Genomic DNA, 17,666 nt, shown 5'->3' with positions numbered 1-17,666 from the left:
ACCCGAGGAGGAGGAGGAGGAGGACCAGCACAGGAGGGAGGCAGAAAGTGCAAGGGCCGCCCGTCGGCGGCTTATTGAACGTTGGTTCTAGGCCCCCTCTTAGGGAATGGCTTGTGCCAATGTCACCAGATGAATGTAGCCGCTACACAAGCCCTCAGCCGAGCAGGACAACCAGGACTTGCAAAATAAAGCATGGACAGTGCGATTTAAGAACATTTATTACTTGGAAACCTCTGCCCTTCCCACATTACAAGCTAATGGAGAGAAGCCCCCTCAAAAAACACAAAACGAACAGTCTCGGCCTTTCAAAAAAAAAAGAAATACACCAGTCTCGGTCTTTCAACAAACACAAAGCATTTGGCCAGACCTTCTACTTTTTGCCCTGCGAGGGTGATGCCTTTCGCACCCGTGGCTGGCCCCTGCCCACCCTGTAGCTCCTCCTCAATGGGACCCCAGTGGCTGCAGCAAGGCTGGCGGAAGGCTGCTGAGGGTCAGATGGCGAGACGGCAGATGCCCTTGGGGGTCGGCCTGCACCAGCTCTGGCCCTGGAGGGGCCGGCTGCTGACTGCTCCAACTCTGCTTGGGCGGCAGCAGTCTGTCCAGCGGCTGGTGGCAGCTGCAATGGAGGAGTGGCAGTGTCGGCTGCAGGAATGGTGCCAATCTGACAGATCACAGGTACTCCCTGGTCACCTGAGACATTGGCACTCGCACGGGCCAGCACTGCAGCATGCGCAGCAAACTGCTGAAGAACAGGCTGCTGGGCGGCGAGTGCCCTGGCGATGCCTGGCCGATCCAGCGAGGGTAGTAGCAGTTAGTGCCCGTGTGGCCCTGGTCTGTGTCCGCACGACACCAGCCAGTGAATGGACGGCACGACTGAGCACTTGGCTAGAAGCCGCCTGTGCTGCCGCGAAGTCCTGCAGACTCCTTGACAGAGACTCTATGGAGTCAGGCATCTTTGCCACTGCAGCCATGAGCTCAGTGTGCCTGCGCTCAGCCTGGACGGCCATTTCCTCTAGGAGCCGCACCTCCTCTGCGCTCGCCGTCGCACGACTGGAGGCTGCCCTCACCCTCCGGGGAGAAGTCCGCCGAGCTTCCCCACCCCTCCCGCGTTGCTGCAGGCCGCTGGGCCCCGGAGCTTCACTCTCCTCCGACCCTTCCCCCCGGCTCCCCTCCAGGGAAGACGTGTCCCCATCATCGCCATGGGCTGCCTCGGCCGAGGGTGGCACTGATGGGCCGGCTTCCGCTTCCTCCTCGAATTCTGAATCACTGACAGTGGCAGCTTGAAGGCCCACCTCCTCACCTGGCGATTCACCATCTGAAAGCAGGGAGGCACAAGAGTTGCTTTAGGGTGAGGACAGGGTGGCAGCGAGGGAGGCATGAGTGCTGCCATGCACTGCATTGGTCGGACAGTGGCAAAGGATGCTGTTCTGAGGCACAAGTGGAAAGAGAGAGGTCAAAAAGGTGATGCCCTTACCATTGGTGCCCAGAACAGGGTCGGCATCTCCACTGGCGACAGGACCAATCAGCCGGCCTGCCATAATGCGCTCCACACGCTGGTCGATGTCGGAGAGCTCTTTGACGTCAAGACAGCCTCCCCCGGTCTCACGCTGCTTCCTCCGGTTGTGCGCCACCTTGGCCTGCAAGAGAAAGGACGGCCTCTAAGTACAGTGTGAAGCCCTGATCTTGTCTGCACTGCCTCCCATGGTGGAATAGCCCTGACAGTGTGAAGCCCTGATCTTGTCTGCACTGCCTCCCATGGTGGACTAGCCCTGACCAGTGTGAAGCCCTGATCTTGGCTGTACTGCCTCCCATGGTCGAATAGCTTGTACAGTGTGTAAAGTGCTGAATGTGCAAGTGATTTTCATGACAGTCCCATAGCTGCTGGATGAGGGCTGGCCATTAGGGCTTTCAGGTCCCTTTGCCCATAAACTGAGGTGCACATGCAGGGATGAGGAGGACACTGGAAAGGGTACTCACCCTGACAACCCGAGTGAGGTTGTTGAACTTTTTCCGGCATTGCACAGGAGTCCTGGCAACCACGCTGTTGGAGGTCACCCTGTATGACACCTCCCTCCAGGCTTTACGATAGGCGCTGGGCAGCGGCCTCCTGCCACCTTCAGGGAACAGAACATGGCACCTGTGCTCCACTGCGCCAACCAGCACCCTCAGGTCGCCGTCGCTGAAGCGCTGCGCTCTCTCCCTGGCCTTCTCCATAGCCCTGGGCGTTGCACAGATGAAGCAGAAGTGGTCAGGCCTAGCTTCAGGGCTGCAGTGTGCAGGGCGTGGCAGGCAAACAAATCCACCCTCCCCCTTTAAGAGCTGGCCGGCGCCAGATTGTCTGCCGTCAATCAGCAACTCGCCGCACCTGCGCTGCGCCCGCCCTCGGGGGTATCGCCCCGGGCCGCCGGCTTAGCGCCTAATGATAGTCGTGCATCGCCTGTTTTAGCGCAGCAGCAACCTCTTGGGGCGATGCCACTGAATATCGGCAAAGGTGGCGCGAACTTGCGCCGGGCACAAACTTTAGCGGCCGCCCGACTGTAGCGCCCCAAACGTGGCTATACTGAATTTCTAGGCCCTTTACTCTTATACTCCAATCCTTTTTAATAAAGGTTAACCTACCATTTGCTTTCCTAATTGCTTGCTGTACCTGCATGGTAACTTTATGATTTGTGTACAAGTACACCCAGGTCACTCTGAATACCAACATTTTGCAATCGCTAACCATTTGAAAAATATTCTGCATTTCTATTTTCCTTACAAAGTGGATAACTTCACATTTGCCACATTATATTCCATCTGCCATGTTCTTGCCCACTTACATAACTTGTCTATATTGTTTGCAGCCTCTTTACATCCTCCTCACAACTTAATTTCCCACCTAGCTTTGTCTCATCAGCAAACTTGGATATATTACAATGGTCCCCTCATTCAAATCATTGATGTAGATTGTAAATAGCTGAGGCCCAAGCACTGATCCTTGCAGTACCCCACTAGTTACAGCCTGCCAACCTGAAAATGACCTGTTTATTTCTCTTGTTTTCTGTCCATTAACCAATCCTCAATTGATGCTAATATATTACCCCCAACCCCACGAGCCCTAATTTTGTGTAATAATCTCATGTGGCATCTTATTGAATGCTTTCTGAAAATCCAAATACACCACAGCCATGCTTCCCCTTTATCTGCCCTGCTGGTTACAACCTCAAAAAACCCTATTAGGTTTGGCAAACAGGATTTCCCTTTCATAGGGTAAGGGAGGACTCAATTGATAGGGCTACCATCAGGGAACAGGCATATTCTAAAATAAGCCAACAACATTGCTTAGCAACTTTATCTCCCCCTTTATCTTTAACATCCATTGATAGTTGGAAGATGCTTTGCACAGACAGATCGATTGTATGCTGGTTTCTAAGGAAGATAATAGAAGTTATACAAAGAATTTTCTACTTACACACTCTTGGGGAGAGACTGCTCTTTTCGTCAATGGAGCCTGCTAATTTCATGTTACTTAACATTCATTACATATAGGGTGAGCAATGGGTGGGGAGTGGGTATTGCTGTGGAGGGGAACGAGGGACTCTTAAATCAATGCAGATTGATGCAATCGCTGCATTCAATCCCTCAGTGTGTAATCCCAACATCAGGAGGGGAGTATCCGTTTTAAATTATTTTCTCATCCGAGTACTCAGCTGAGAGAGTCCCAAGATTTCTGGTGGTCTGCTGCATACTGCACAACTTTGCCACCACGAGGGAACAGCCATTGCCACCACTTATCAGGCAAGAAGCTAAGGAGCAGGAAGAGGAGGCAGCGGAAGAGGAAGCTGCAACTAGACAGCTCCTTTCTGCTCGGGATATACGTGAAGAACTAATTCAAGGACGATACTAGTAACCTCAATCCCAATTCCTTATTCACCAACAGTCCCACACCTTACTTTCCCTCTGTCACTGACCATCACGTCGTCCTCTTTGCCACAATGCAAAAATAAAAGCCAACACAAAATATACATTCCAAACCAAATTTATAAATCAAACCTTACCATATTGCATACAAAATGAAAATAAATCACCTTTGTACATTCCCATAGTGCCTGTCTTCCATGTGCCTTTCCCTGTCCTAGTGCTCCTACAAAGTGCTACCCCAGTGGCTGCAGCATGGCTGGTGGAAGGCTGCTGACTCAGTGGAGGAAACTACAGATAGCCTTGGAGTATGACCTCAAGCAACACTGGGTCTAGAAGGCCTGGTTTGGATTGTACCATCTCAGCATGGGCAGCAGCAGTCTGTCTGAGCTGGCTGGCTGACAGGAAACAGCAAGGGCACTGGCAGAGTGGCGGGGTGGGATCACGAATGCTGTCATCCAGGGAGAGGACCGCAGGTTTGTACTCCCTCAAGCCATTGCCATTCCCCTGGGGTGGGGCCTCAGTAATCTGTTGGAGGACAGATTGATGGACTGCTTTGACACCCTGCAAACCCCTTTGAACACTGGTATCCACAGCCATGATGGCAGCAGTTTGAGGTTGCATGGCAGCAAGTTCAGCTTGCATGAGAGCAGTCTAAGGTTTTAATGCAGCACTCAGATTTTTGGTAGAAGCTGCTTGTGCTGCAATGGAAGCTGTCTCCCATGGTCAGCCATTGCTCTTTGTTGCACAGCACTATTCCGAATGATGTCACCACCTCCAGCAGCCACAAAGCACCTTCCATTTAAGAGGTGCAGGCTAGCTTTAAACAGTGCAGGCTAGCTTTAAGTAGAGCTGGCAAGTAACGATATTGGACCCAATGCTGATGTGTGCAGTCAATGAACAGCACGTTTAGCACTGGATGCATGCAGCAATCATGGTAATGAGCAGGCAGCACAAAGTTGGTGTGCTCCCTCCATTATACTGAATGGGCGGGAGGTAAATCACTCCCCATGCTCATTTTCAGGGGCTATCCAATTTAGTCCCCCTCACAAACACACTGCTCAATAACTCCACCACCAACAGCATAACCTCAACACACTGCCACCACCATCTAACTGTACACTGACATTCACACAACCCATACTATTGCATCCTTCACAGGCACTACTCACACCTCAGACACAGCATACAGCTCTTCAACCAAGTGAGGCATTGCATACACAAAAACACCTGCCAATACTCATCACAATCACCATTCCTAGTGGCACTCATTGTATGAGTGCTCAGCTAGTATCTGGGGGGATTCTCAAGGGAGTCATGAACCATGGTATCAGGGGGTATCCCTTGTCACCTAGTAGCCAACCATACACATTGCATTGGGGCTCAAAGGTCTGTGGGACGATTGACTGTCATTATAAAAGCATCGCAGCAGCTCCCTGGATAGCAGGCATTCACCTGCATGATGCATGGTCGCTGGTCGTACACAAGCTACACATTGATGGAATGGAATCCCTTCCTGTTCCTGAACACCTCCAAATTTAAATGAGGGGTTCACATGGCCACATGTGTACAGTCAATGGCTCCCTGGACCATAGGGAATCCTGCAATCCTCTCAAATCATTCTCTGCCTCTGGTGTTCTCTGGCAATAGGGAATGATATATAGCTATTCCTCAGAGTATAGAGCCTCAGCAACCTCCGATATGCAGAAGTGCACAGAAGATTGTGATATGTGACTGATATCACATATGGCAGCCTGGAAGGTTCCAGTAGCATAAAAATTAAGTGCTACTATGACCTTGACTGCTACAGGCACTGCAGTTCTTGCTGTGCTGTGAGGCCTAAGTCTTTCTTCCATAAGGCCACAGAACTCTGTGCTGACCTCCTTGGTAAAGTGCAACTTCCTCATGCTTGGGTCAGATGAATGTAGGAGTAGTGCTCTCTGAAGATCCTGGGTGGATAGAGCCTCCTGCTGAGAGCCCTCCTCACCCTCTCTTCTCCATCAGTTGGTGCTGCTCTGTTTGGCCTCACCTCCTCCTCCCATTCCTCCTCCAGACCAAGGGGCACTCCTAGAAATAGCCCCTTGACCAAGCACTCCCTTTCTCCTGGTGATTCTTATAAGGTTTACAATAAGGTACAGTAGCACCGCACTCACTCTCTTTAGCCGAAGTCCTCAGGCAATCTCCAGGAAACAGTTTGATAGAGTACTGAGGAAGTCTTGTCAAAGTGTTGCAGAAAGTCTCCTGATATGGCTCAAAAGCCCTCTTCAAATGCAGTCTAGTCAGTCGATCTTCAGCTGCAAGTGAACAGTGAAAGCTGGGCATGGTTTTAAGTAGTGCTCGAAATCGTCAACAATGACTTCTTTACTCCTGTTCAGCTGGTCACTGTTAAGAGAAGTTGTTAATTGTAGTGCTAGCCAGCAAAATGATGTGCAGCCTCGTTAATGAGCTCGAGAAACTAATTTAATTGGCAATCAGAGCCTTAACGATCCGTGGGGTAGCTGTTCCTAGCGTGCGTTTCAACTCCATTAGAAGATGACCTCTTGCGCTATAGGTGGGCTAAACTGGAGTTGCAGCTCAAGACCCCATCTTGGACATCTCGGAGGCTCTTTAGCGCCTAAAGTATCTGGGTAAAATTGCCCCCGAAAGCTTTTAAATGGTGCCGACTAGTGTTCTTGTGGCTAAAAAAACAACTTAATTTTAAGAAGCTCCTGGATGGCCCACGAGTGCAATCAGCAAAAACTCACCATGATGATTCATTCGATCTGGCGCCAGTTTTGAAGGCGGGGCCCGTTTCCAACAGAGTGTTTTTTTCATGGAAACTCAATTTTCATTGGCTGTAATTTGCGCTTGAAATTTTGCGCTCTTTTGTGCTGGTTTAGCCAATTTCAGGCGAATTGTGCTGAAAAAACAACGCAACCGAATGGAAACTCTTCGCTCATATATTTAAGAGATTGGCCCAGAAATTCGGGTCGGGGGCTTCCCGTGGGTGCAAGCCCCCGACCTGCACTTAACTTGCGCGCCGACAGTTGAGCTGCAGGGCCCCGTGGAATTCCACTCCGAGGCCTGGCCCAGCTGCCGGCACGCTGGGCTTGCGTGTCCCAGGGGCACAATTAGTGCGATGTGTCCCCTGGGATCACGTGAGCCATGGGCAGCCAATCGGAGGAGGGAAAGGCCCATTCATAAGATTGACAGGAAGACCTGTCAAAATTTATAAATACTACGGCCCCAAAATAGCAGTAAACCTTCAAATAATTTTTTTTTTAAATCACACTTTTTAAATAAACTGTAAATTACATTAAATAACTATTTTAAACAATAATTTAAATTTTTGAAAAAAATAATATTATATTCTAACGGGGCTAAAAATAAACTTACCTTGCTTTAAAGTATTTAAAAATAATAAACCTGTGGAAAAAATGTTTTAATTTTCATTAATTGACCACTTACCTTGTAAAAAGCAGGCCTTATGCCTGCTTTTTACATTTCTAAATACTGCAGGCTTACGATCCCGGGAAAACCTGCAAAAAAAACTAAGTTCAAAGCGCACGCGCAGCCTCTCCTGCGCGTGCATTCGACCTCTGAACCTCTTTGTTCAGAGGATCGGAAGTGCCAGTTTCCCGCGCATGCGCAGTGCATGCAGAAAACTGGCACTTCCATTCGGCCTACGGGTGAGTACCTCGTGCGTACTCACCCGTGGAGACCCGAATTTCTGGGCCATTGTATCTACCCACATGTGATTAAAGGTTGACAAAGAATCAGTCCATCTTCTATAAAATTTTAACCTGTCTTTCTTGGACAGGCTGAATTTTAAATTTTTGAATAATTGATTGCCAACATGAAAGAAAAAAAGAAAGGAATTGCATTTATCTTTCACAACCTCGGAATGCCCCAAATGCTATACAGCCAGGACAGACTCCTTGGACAGTCATAAGAAATAATTGTGAATGAAAGAACAAGGAAGAACTTACACTTATCATGTCCTTAGCAAGTCTCAAAGGCCGAGAAATTCAGTATAGCCACTTTTGGGGCGCTAAAGTCGGGCGGCCGCTAAAGTTTGCGCCCGGCGCAAAGTCGCGCCACCTTCGCCGATATTCAGTCGCATCGCCCCAAGAGGTTGCTGCTGCACTAAAACAGGCGATGCATGACTATCTTTAGGCGCTAAGCCGGTGGTGCTGAGCGATACCCCCGAGGCCGGGCGCAGCGCAGGTGCGGCGAGTTGTTGATTGACGGCAGACACTCTGGCGCCGGTCAGCTCTTAAAGGGGGAGGGTGGATTTGTTTGCCTGCCACGCCCTGCACACTGCAGCCCTCAACCTAGGCCTGACCACTTCAGCTTCATCTGCACAACGCCCAGGGCTATGGAGAAGGCCAGGGAGAGAGCGCAGCGCTTCAGCGACGGTGACCTGAGGGTGCTGGTTGACGGAGTGGAGCGCAGGCGCCATGTTCTGTTCCCAGAAGGTGGCAAGAGGCCGCTGCCCAGCGCCTACCGGAAAGCCTGGAGGGAAGTCTCAAACAGGGTGTCTTCCAACGGCGTGGTTGCCAGGATTCCTGTGCAATGCCGGAAAAAGTTCAACGACCTCACTCGGGTTGTCAGGGTGAGTACCCTTTCCAGTGTCCTCCTCATCCCTGCATGTGCACCTCACTTTATGGGCAAAGGGACCTGAAAGCCCTAATGGCCAGCCCTCATCCAGCAGCTATGGGACTGGCATGAAAATCACTTGCACATTCAGCACTTTACACACTGTACAAGCTATTCGACCATGGGAGGCATTGCAGACAAGATCAGGGCTTCACACTGTCAGGGCCAGTCCACCATGGGAGGCATTGCAGACAAGATCAGGGCTTCACACTGTCAGGGCCAGTCCACCATGGGAGGCATTGCAGACAAGATCAGGGCTTCACACTGTACAAGCTATTCGACCATGGGAGGCAGTGCAGACAAGATCAGGGCTTCACACTGTACTTAGAGGCCGTCCTTTCTCTTGCAGGCCAAGGTGGCGCACAACCGGCGGAAACGAACTGAGACCGGGGGAGGCCGTCCTGACGTCAAAGAGCTCTCCGACCTCGATCAGTGTGTGGAGCGCATTATGGCAGGCCGGCTGATTGGCCCCGTCGCCAGTGGAGATGCCGACCCTGTTCTGGGCACCAATGGTAAGGGCATCACCTTTTTGACCTCTCTCGTTCCACTTGCGCCTCAGATCAGCATCCTTTGCCACTGTCCGACCAATGCAGTGAATGGCAGCACTCATGCCTCCCTCACTGCCGCCCTGTCCTCACTCTAAAGCTACTCTTGTGCCTTCCTGCTTTCAGATGGTGAATCGCCAGGTGAGGAGGCGGGCCCTCAAGCTGCCACTGTCAGCGCTTCCGAATTAGAGGAGGAGGAAGAGGAAGCCGGCCCATCAGTGCCACCCTCAGCTGCGCCAGCCCATGGCGATGAAGGGGACACGTCTTCCCTGGAGGGGAGCCAGGGGGAAGGGTCGGAGGAGAGTGAAGCTCCGGGGCCCAGCGGTCTGCAGCAATGCGGGAGGGGTGGGGAAGCCCGGCGGACTTCTCCCCAGAGGGCGAGTGCGGCCTCCAGTCCTGCGACGGTCAGCGCAGAGGAGGTGCGGCTCCTGGAGGAAATGGCCGTCCAGGCTGAGCGCAGGCACAATGAGCTCATGGCTGCAGTGGCAAGGATGCCTGACTCCATTGAGTCTTTGTCAAGGAGCGTGCAGCAATTTGGAGCAGCACAGGCCAGGAGTCTGGATCAATTCAGTGCAGCACAGGCCAGGAGTCTACAGGACTTCGCGGCAGCACAGGCGGCTTCGAGCCAAGTGCTCAGTCGTGCCGTCCATTCACTGGCTGTTGTCATGCGGACACAGACCAGGGCCACACGGGCACTAACTGCTGCCACCCTCGCTGGATCAGCCAAGCATCGCCAGGGCACTCGCCGCGCAGCAGCAGCCCAGCAGTCTGTTCTTCAGCTGTTTGCTGCGCATGCTGCAGTGCTGGCCCGTGCGAGTGCCACTGTATCAGGCGACCAGCGAGCACCTGCGATCTGTCAGGTTGGCACCATTCCTGCAGCCGACACTGCCACTCCGCCATTGCAGCTGCCACGAGCCGCTGGACAGACTGCTGCCACCCAAGCAGAGTTGCAGCAGTCATCAGCCGGCCCCTCGAGGGCCAGAGCTGGTGCAGGCCGACCCCCAAGGGCATCTGCCGTCTCGCCATCTGACCCTCAGCAGCCTTCCCCCAGCCTTGCTGCAGCCAATGGGCTCCCATTGAGGAGGAGCTGCAGGGCGGGCAGGGGCCAGGCAAGGATGCGAAAGGCATCGCCCTCGCAGGGCAAAAAGTAGAAGGTCTGCACAAATGGTTTGTGGTTTTTGTAAGGCCGAGACTGGTGTCTTTCTTTGTTTTTGTAAGGCCGAGACTGGTGTCTTTTTTAGTTTTTGTAAGGCCGAGACTGTTAGTTTTGTGTTTTTGGAGGGGGCTTCTCCACATGAGGTTGTAATGTGGGAAGGGCAGAGGTTTGCAATAAATTAATGTTCTTAAATTGCACTGTGCATGGTTTTTTTGTCAAGTCCTGGTTGCCCTGCTTGGCTGAGGGCTTGTGGAGCGGCTACATTCATCTGCTGACATTGGCACAAGCCATTCCCTGAGAGGGGGCCTAGAACCGACGTTCAATAAGCCGGCGACGGGCGGCCCTTGCACTTTCTGCCTCCCTCCTGTGCTGGTCCTCCTCCTCCTCCTCCTCCTCCTCAGGTGGTCCTCCAATCTCTGGTGGCAGTGGCTGAGTCCTGCGGATAGCCAGGTTGTGCAGCATGCAGCAAACAACCACGAAATGGGAGACTCGCTCCGGCGAATATTGTAGGGCTCCACCGGAACGATCCAGACAGCAGAACCGTTGCTTCAGGACGCCGATTGTTTGCTCTATGATGTTCCTGGTCGCTTGATGGCTGTCGTTGTATCCCTCTTCAGCAGGGGTGCTGGGCACACGGAGCGGGGTCATCAGCCAGGTACACAAAGGATAGCCTTTGTCCCCGATAAGCCATCCTCATGGGTGAGGCTGGGCCTGGAACATGTCTGCCACAGAAGTCTGGCGCAGGATGAAGGCATCGTGGCTGCTGCCTGGAAAGCGGGCATTGACAGCTCGGATGAGCTGCCTGTGGTCACACACCAGCTGGACGTTGAGCGAATGGTAGCCCTTCCGGTTGCGGTAATCCTCGGCATTCTCCAGAGGTGCCCGCAAAGCCACATGCGTGCAGTCAATGGCGCCCTGCACCATGGGGAAGCCCACGAATGCTGCAAAGCCCATTGCACGCTGTTGCTGCTTGGCAAGGGCCATGGAGAAGGAGATGAACTGACGTCTCCTTTTGAAAAGGGCATTGGTCACCTGGCGGATGCAGCAATGCACGGCGAACTGGGAGATGTTGGAAATGTCCCCAGTAGCGGATTGGAAGGAGCCGGTGGCATAGAAGTTGAGAGCCACCGTCCCCTTCACTGCCACCGACAGAGACGTCCTGCTCCTCAGCTGTGGCTGCAGATCACCGCCAAGCAGGAGGCAGATCTCTGTGACCACCTCCCTTCGGAATCGCAGCCTCCGAACACACTGCCCGTCAGACATGTTGAGATAGGAGAACTGCTGGCGGTATACCCTGGGTGGGTAAGGCCTCCTTTCCCGACGCCTGTTGCCCCCTCTCCGTCTAGCCAGGGCTGCCACTCTCTCACGGCGTCTGTGAGCCCTTTGGATGCAATGGAGAAAGCTAGCATTTGCACCCATTGCAGCCCCCATAATATGTTAGCAAACAATGATATGTCAATGAAGGCAAAGACAAGTGGAAAGCTGTGGCCTGAAGCCACAAGTAGCTGTCCGAGTGTTGAGCCAAAGCAGAAAGCTCTCTACCTTGGTCTCTCTGCAAAGATCCGTCTCTCAAGAAGGAGTGCTGCGAAATGGCAGCCTTTTCTTGTGCAGGAGGAGTGCCCTTTAATTTGCGCCCCCCGCGCCCCGCATCGACTGAGCACCGTTCCACTCTACCAGTCGCTAGGGGCGCCAGGCGCACAATGGGGCGTCGTGACTGAATTTCCGGTTTGGGGCGCACAAAGGGCGTTGCACGAGGAAATGACGTCAGGATCTGCGTGCGCAGCTGAGCGCGCGCAAAGACTTTGCGCCGCCGCTAAATCATGAGTGAAGTTGGGGAGAGGCGCAGATCGCGCTGCGCCCGGCCGCTAGCCGCCTAGCGCCCGACATCTACTCCTCCTAAGGCGCTACCGGCTGGCGCAACCAACTGAATTTCTAGGCCAAAGTGTTTTACAACTGATGAATTACTCTCTAAGTGCAGTCACAGTTGTTTTGTAGGCAAGCATGCAACATTTTGTGTATAATGAGATCCCAAGAAGAGCAAATGAATGAATGACCAGCTAATCTCTTTTTCTGGGCTGTTGGTTGAGAGAGGTATGTTGCCTGGGACACCAGGAGAACACCCTGCTCTTGAATGTTATCATGGGACCTTTTATGTTCACCCCAACAATAAACAGGGCCATCTTTTAATATCTCATCCAAAAGATGACAGGGGAGATCTTACTCTTTAATGAGCATGGGGAACACTCAGTAACCAAGCACACTGAAGAGAAAATGGGGGTAAACATTGCCTGAGGTACATCTCTCCTGATTTTCATTTCAATTGAATTTAATAAAAATCAAAATCTGGAAAGATGTATAATGGCCGGCTGATCCAATATTGCCCGGTTTACACGATCGGCCAAAGTCACAATTACCCCCAATGGGTGTAGAGTCCTATTGCCTCAGGTATTTAACCCACACCACTGTCCTGGGATTTCTTGGGCTTCCCCGATGCAATGTACCTGAGCCTGTATCTGAGGCAGGCAGCAGGATCAGTGCAAGAACAGTCAGGTGAGAGAGAATGGGCGATCTGGTCCTTTTGCCTCAGTGTCTTCCAAATTGGGTCATGGTGTGCTCCAATGCACAGTCATCTGAAGAAATGTTGTAGGGTGGCTTGTGCCAAGATCCTCTGTAGATTGAAGGATCTGCAGGAGTCCCAGCAGCAGGAGATTGAAACATACATGAAGTTTTTAAATTATTTACCAACAGGACAATATCCGACCCTCAGGGCCTTCCCGATGCTAGCTGCCAGAAACATAGCTGAAAGCCTCTTAAACCTTGAGCTCCATTGCTCTTCCACCTAAAAATTGTAATAAAAACATTGCTACCGTGTGGAGATTAAAGTTCAGAATGAATTGTAAAATGGTTACAGACGGATTCAAAATGTAGGAAATCAGCATGTATTCTTTGTTTTTGAATACACAAAATGGTGGAATTCAGCAGGGGTCCTTTGTCTGGTGGTCAGCATGGTCCTTTGTTTGAAAGGCCACATGGACAGGAAGGAGAAACATGAATGACAAGAAAGTCCCGCCCCCACACACCTCATAGGAACATGAACGTGTCATGTGGAAGGAACTCCAATCAGGGAAGGTTTGGAGTGAAACTGACCTATCAGAGGTAGGCAGACAGTGATATACGAGGGAGGCCAGCAGAAAGGCCCGATAACAGAAGTGACTAAGAGGTGCGGAATTCAGAACACAGAAGAAAGAAAGAAGACAGAAGTGGAAGAACAGATGAACGAATTAAAGAGTTAAATGCGTGGCTCAAAGACTGGTGTGGGAGAAATGGGTTTTGCTTCTTGGGACACTGGCACCAGTACTGGGACAGGAGGGAGCTGTTCCGTTGGGACGGACTCCACTTGGCCAGTGCTGGGACTAGAGTCCTGGCGAATCATATAATTGGGCTGTAGAAAGGGCTTTAAACTAATTAGTGGGAGGGAGGTTCCTAGAGAGCAAATAATAAAAATGACAACAGAGAAGGTCATAGACTTAGGTAGCAGTGGGGAAATTAAAAAACAGAACGTGTCAGGAAGGGACAGAAGGTATGGAGTAAAAGGTAAAGTAGTAAAAGGGGAAAAAACAGGAACTAAGTGTCACAAAACATATTTGAAAGTTCTTTACCTGAATGCACGTAGCATTCATAACAAAATGAATGAGTTAACGGCACAAATAACTACATATGGGTATGATCTTGTGACCATTACAGAAACATGGCTGCAGGGTGACCATGACTGGGAATTAAACATACCAGGTTATTTAACAATCAGGAAGGACAGGCAGGAAGGGAGGGGAGGTGGGGTGGCTATGTTAATAAAGGAAGGAATCACTATAATACAGAGAAATGATATTGGGTCAAAGGAGCAGGGTAGTGAAACAGTTTGGGTAGAGATAAGGAATAATAAGGGGAAAAAAAACACTAGTGGGCGTAGCCTATAGGCCTCCGAACAGTTGCAACTATGTTGGACGGAGTGTTAATCAGGAAATAGTTGAGGCTTGTAATAAGGGAACAGCTATAATTATGGGGGATTTTAACTATCATATTAACTGGACAAATCAAATTGGGCAGAGCAGCCTTGAGGATGAGTTCATTGAATGTATTAGGGATGGGTTTCTTGAGCAGTATGTAACTGAACCGACTAGGGGGCAAGCAACCTTAGATTTGGTCCTGTGTAATGAGACAGGATTAATTAAAAATGTCCTAGTAAAGGATCCCCTTGGAATGAGTGACCATAACATGGTTGAATTCCATATTCAAGTACAGGGTGAGAAGGTTGGATCTCAAACAAGCGTGCTGAGCTTGAATAAAGGAGACTATGAAGGTATGACAGCGGAATTGATTAGAGTGGACTGGGAAAATAGATTAAAGGGTAAGACGGTACATGATCAGTGGTGTACATTTAAGGAGTTATTTTACAACTTCCAAAAAATATATATTCCACTGAGGAAAAAAGGGTGCAAAAGAAAAGATAGCCATCCGTGGCTAAGTAAAGTAATTAAGGATACTATCCGACTAAAAACAAGGGCATATAAGGTAGCCAAATCTAGTGGGAGGATAGAAGATTGGGAAGTCTTTAAAAGACAGCAAAAAATAATTAAAAGATTGATTAAGAAAGGGAAGATAGATTATGAAAGTAAATTAGCAAAAAATATAAAAACGGCTAGCAAAAGTTTCTATAGTTATATAAAAAGAAAAAGGGTGGCTAAAGTAAATGTCGGTCCCTTAGAGGATGAGACTGGGAAATTAATGGTGGGAAACATGGAGATGGCAAAAACGCTGAACAAATATTTTGTATCAGTCTTTACAGTAGAGGACACTAAGAATATCCCAACACTGGACAAACAGGGGGCTCTAGGGGGAGAGGAGCTAAATACGATTAAAATCACTAAGGAAGTGGTATTTGGTAAAATAATGGGACTTAAGCCGGATAAATCCCCTGGACCTGATGGCTTACATCCTAGGGTCTTGAGGGAAGTGGCGGTAGGGATTGTGGATGCATTGGTAATAATTTTCCAAAACTCCCTGGACTCAGCAAAGGTCCCGGCAGATTGGAAAACTGCTAATGTAACACCCTTATTTAAAAAGGGTAGTAGGCAGAAGGCTGGAAACTATAGACCTGTTAGCCTAACATCTGTGGTTGGTAAAATGTTAGAGTCCATTATTAAGGAGACAGTAATGGGACATTTGGATAAACATAATTTAATAGGACAAACTCAGCATGCTTTCATGAAGGGGAAGTCATGTTTGACAAATTTGCTTGAGTTCTTTGAGGAAGTAACATACAGGGTGGATAAAGGAGAACCAGTGGATGTAGTGTATTTAGACTTCCAAAAGGCATTTGACAAGGTGCCACACAAAAGATTATTGCTCAAGATAAAAAATCACGGGATTGGGGGTAATATTCTGGCGTGGGTGGAGAATTGGCTCTCTAACAGAAAGCAGAGAGTTGGGATAAATGGTTCATTCTCAGACTGGCAATCAGTAACTAGTGGTGTTCTGCAGGGGTCAGTGCTGGGTCCCCAACTCTTTACAATCTATATTAACGATTTGGAGGAGGGGACCGAGTGTAACATATCAAAGTTTGCAGATGATACAAAGGTGGGAGGGAAAGTAGTGAGTGAGGAGGACATAAAAAACCTGCAAAGTGACATAGACAGGCTAAGTAACTGGGCAGAGATTTGGCAGATGGAATACAATACTGGAAAGTGTGAGGTTATGCACTTTGGCAGGAAAAATCATAGAGCAAGTTATTATCTTAATGGCAAGAAACTTGAAAGTACTGTAGTACAAAGGGATCTGGGGGTCCTGGTGCACGAAACTCAAAAAGTTAGTATGCAGGTGCAGCAAGTGATCAAGAAGGCCAATGGAATGTTGGCTTTTATTGCTAGGGGGATAGAATATAAAAACAGGGAGGTATTGCTGCAGTAATACAAGGTGTTGGTGAGACCGCACCTGGAATACTGCATACAGTTTTGGTGTCCATACTAAAGAAAAGACATACTTGCTCTCGAGTCAGTACAAAGAAGGTTCACTCGGTTAATCCCGGGGATGAGGGGGTGGTCATATGAGGAGAGGTTGAGTAGATTGGGACTCTACTCATTGGAGTTCAGAAGAATGAGAGGCGATCTTATTGAACCATATAAGATTGTGAAGGGGCTTGATCGGGTGGATGCCGTGAGGATGTTCCCAATGATGGATGAAACTAGAACTAGGGGCATAATCTTAGAATAAGGGGCTGCTCTTTCAAAATTGAGATGAGGAGAAACTTCTTCACTCAGAGGGTGGTAGTTTTGTGGAATTTGCTGCCCCAGAAAGCTGTGGAAGCTACATCATTAAATAAATTTAAAACAGAAATAGATAGTTTCCTAGAAGTAAAGGGAATGAAGGGTTACAGGGAGCGGGCAGGAAATTGGACATGAGTCTAGGTTCGGAATGATCATGGCCTTGTTGGTAGTGGAGTGGGCCCAGGGGCCATGTAGCCTGGTTATGCTCCTACTTCTTGTGTTGTATTTCTGTGTTAGATTTCAGGAGATGGTTTTATTCCTGTTCCTGGCTGGGGTGGAGATCGCCTTTACAGAAGGTAAGTACTGTAGAAAATATAGGGACAGAGTGATCTCCTGGAAGAGTTTCGATCACCTAGATGGGTCGGAGAGGAATTTCCCAGATTTTTTCTCCCAAATTGGCCATTGGGTTTTTTACCTGGATTTTCGCCTCTCCCGGGAGATCACATGGGTTCGGGTGCGATGGAGAGTGATAGAAGATTTGAAGTTAGGATCAGATCAGCCATGATCTTATTGAATGGTGGAGCAGGCTCAAGGGGCCGATTGGCCTACTCCTGCTCCTATTTCTTATGTTCTTAAGAAAGCTGGCCAGTCTATGTTTCAACATACAACTCTCCCTGGACCAATCACCCAGGGATAAAGGAGTATGTATGAAAGTCCGATATAGAGCTTAGATATTGTTAAAGGGGTACTTTTATGTATGGTTGACTTGGGATATAAATTGCCAGGGGGTAGCCTATGAGTTACTGCGGGTACTTTTATGTACGGGTAAATTGGGCGCATATTGATTGCGATGTACACTTGAATTTTGAACTGTAGTGTGAATAAAGACCAATTTTATTGATCACATACTTGTCTACCATTGTTATGCTTATTTGTGATTCTCGAAGTCCGAACAGTAGTAAGAGAAAGGCTTACACACCATCCCCATTCCCAGTCCAAGGACCTGTTTGAATGTGAGTGGGACTGTGCCAGGAGTGTATCCAGGTTGTGCAAATAGGCTAAGAAAATTACAGGTACTTCTTCATCACTGGCATGGTGTACCTCCTGTACCATGTACCCATCAGCCACCAAGCTTTGAAGTATTAGACTTGCTTATGGCAGAAACCGGGT

At 49.6% G+C, this 17,666-nt stretch overlaps 1 protein-coding gene across 1 annotated transcript; it reads right to left on the bottom strand.

The window, feature by feature from the left end:
- Window positions 1–206: 206 nt before the first annotated feature.
- Window positions 207–7,053, bottom strand: LOC147111568 (uncharacterized). Its single transcript, XM_085999916.1, has 3 exons — window positions 6,051–7,053; window positions 1,475–1,637; window positions 207–1,315 (listed from the first exon to the last, which is right to left on the bottom strand). Exons 2-3 carry the CDS (start codon window positions 1,536–1,538, stop codon window positions 687–689), a joined length of 693 nt encoding a protein of 230 aa, XP_085856042.1. The 5' UTR covers window positions 1,539–1,637; window positions 6,051–7,053; the 3' UTR covers window positions 207–686.
- Window positions 7,054–17,666: the final 10,613 nt, after the last annotated feature.

The sequence above is a fragment of the Somniosus microcephalus genome, chromosome 10, assembly GCF_052327205.1.
Source record: "Somniosus microcephalus isolate GS21.2 chromosome 10, FLI_Smic_1.0, whole genome shotgun sequence".
Classification (NCBI taxonomy): domain Eukaryota; kingdom Metazoa; phylum Chordata; class Chondrichthyes; order Squaliformes; family Somniosidae; genus Somniosus; species Somniosus microcephalus.
This window is presented reverse-complemented; position numbering and strand designations above follow the sequence as displayed.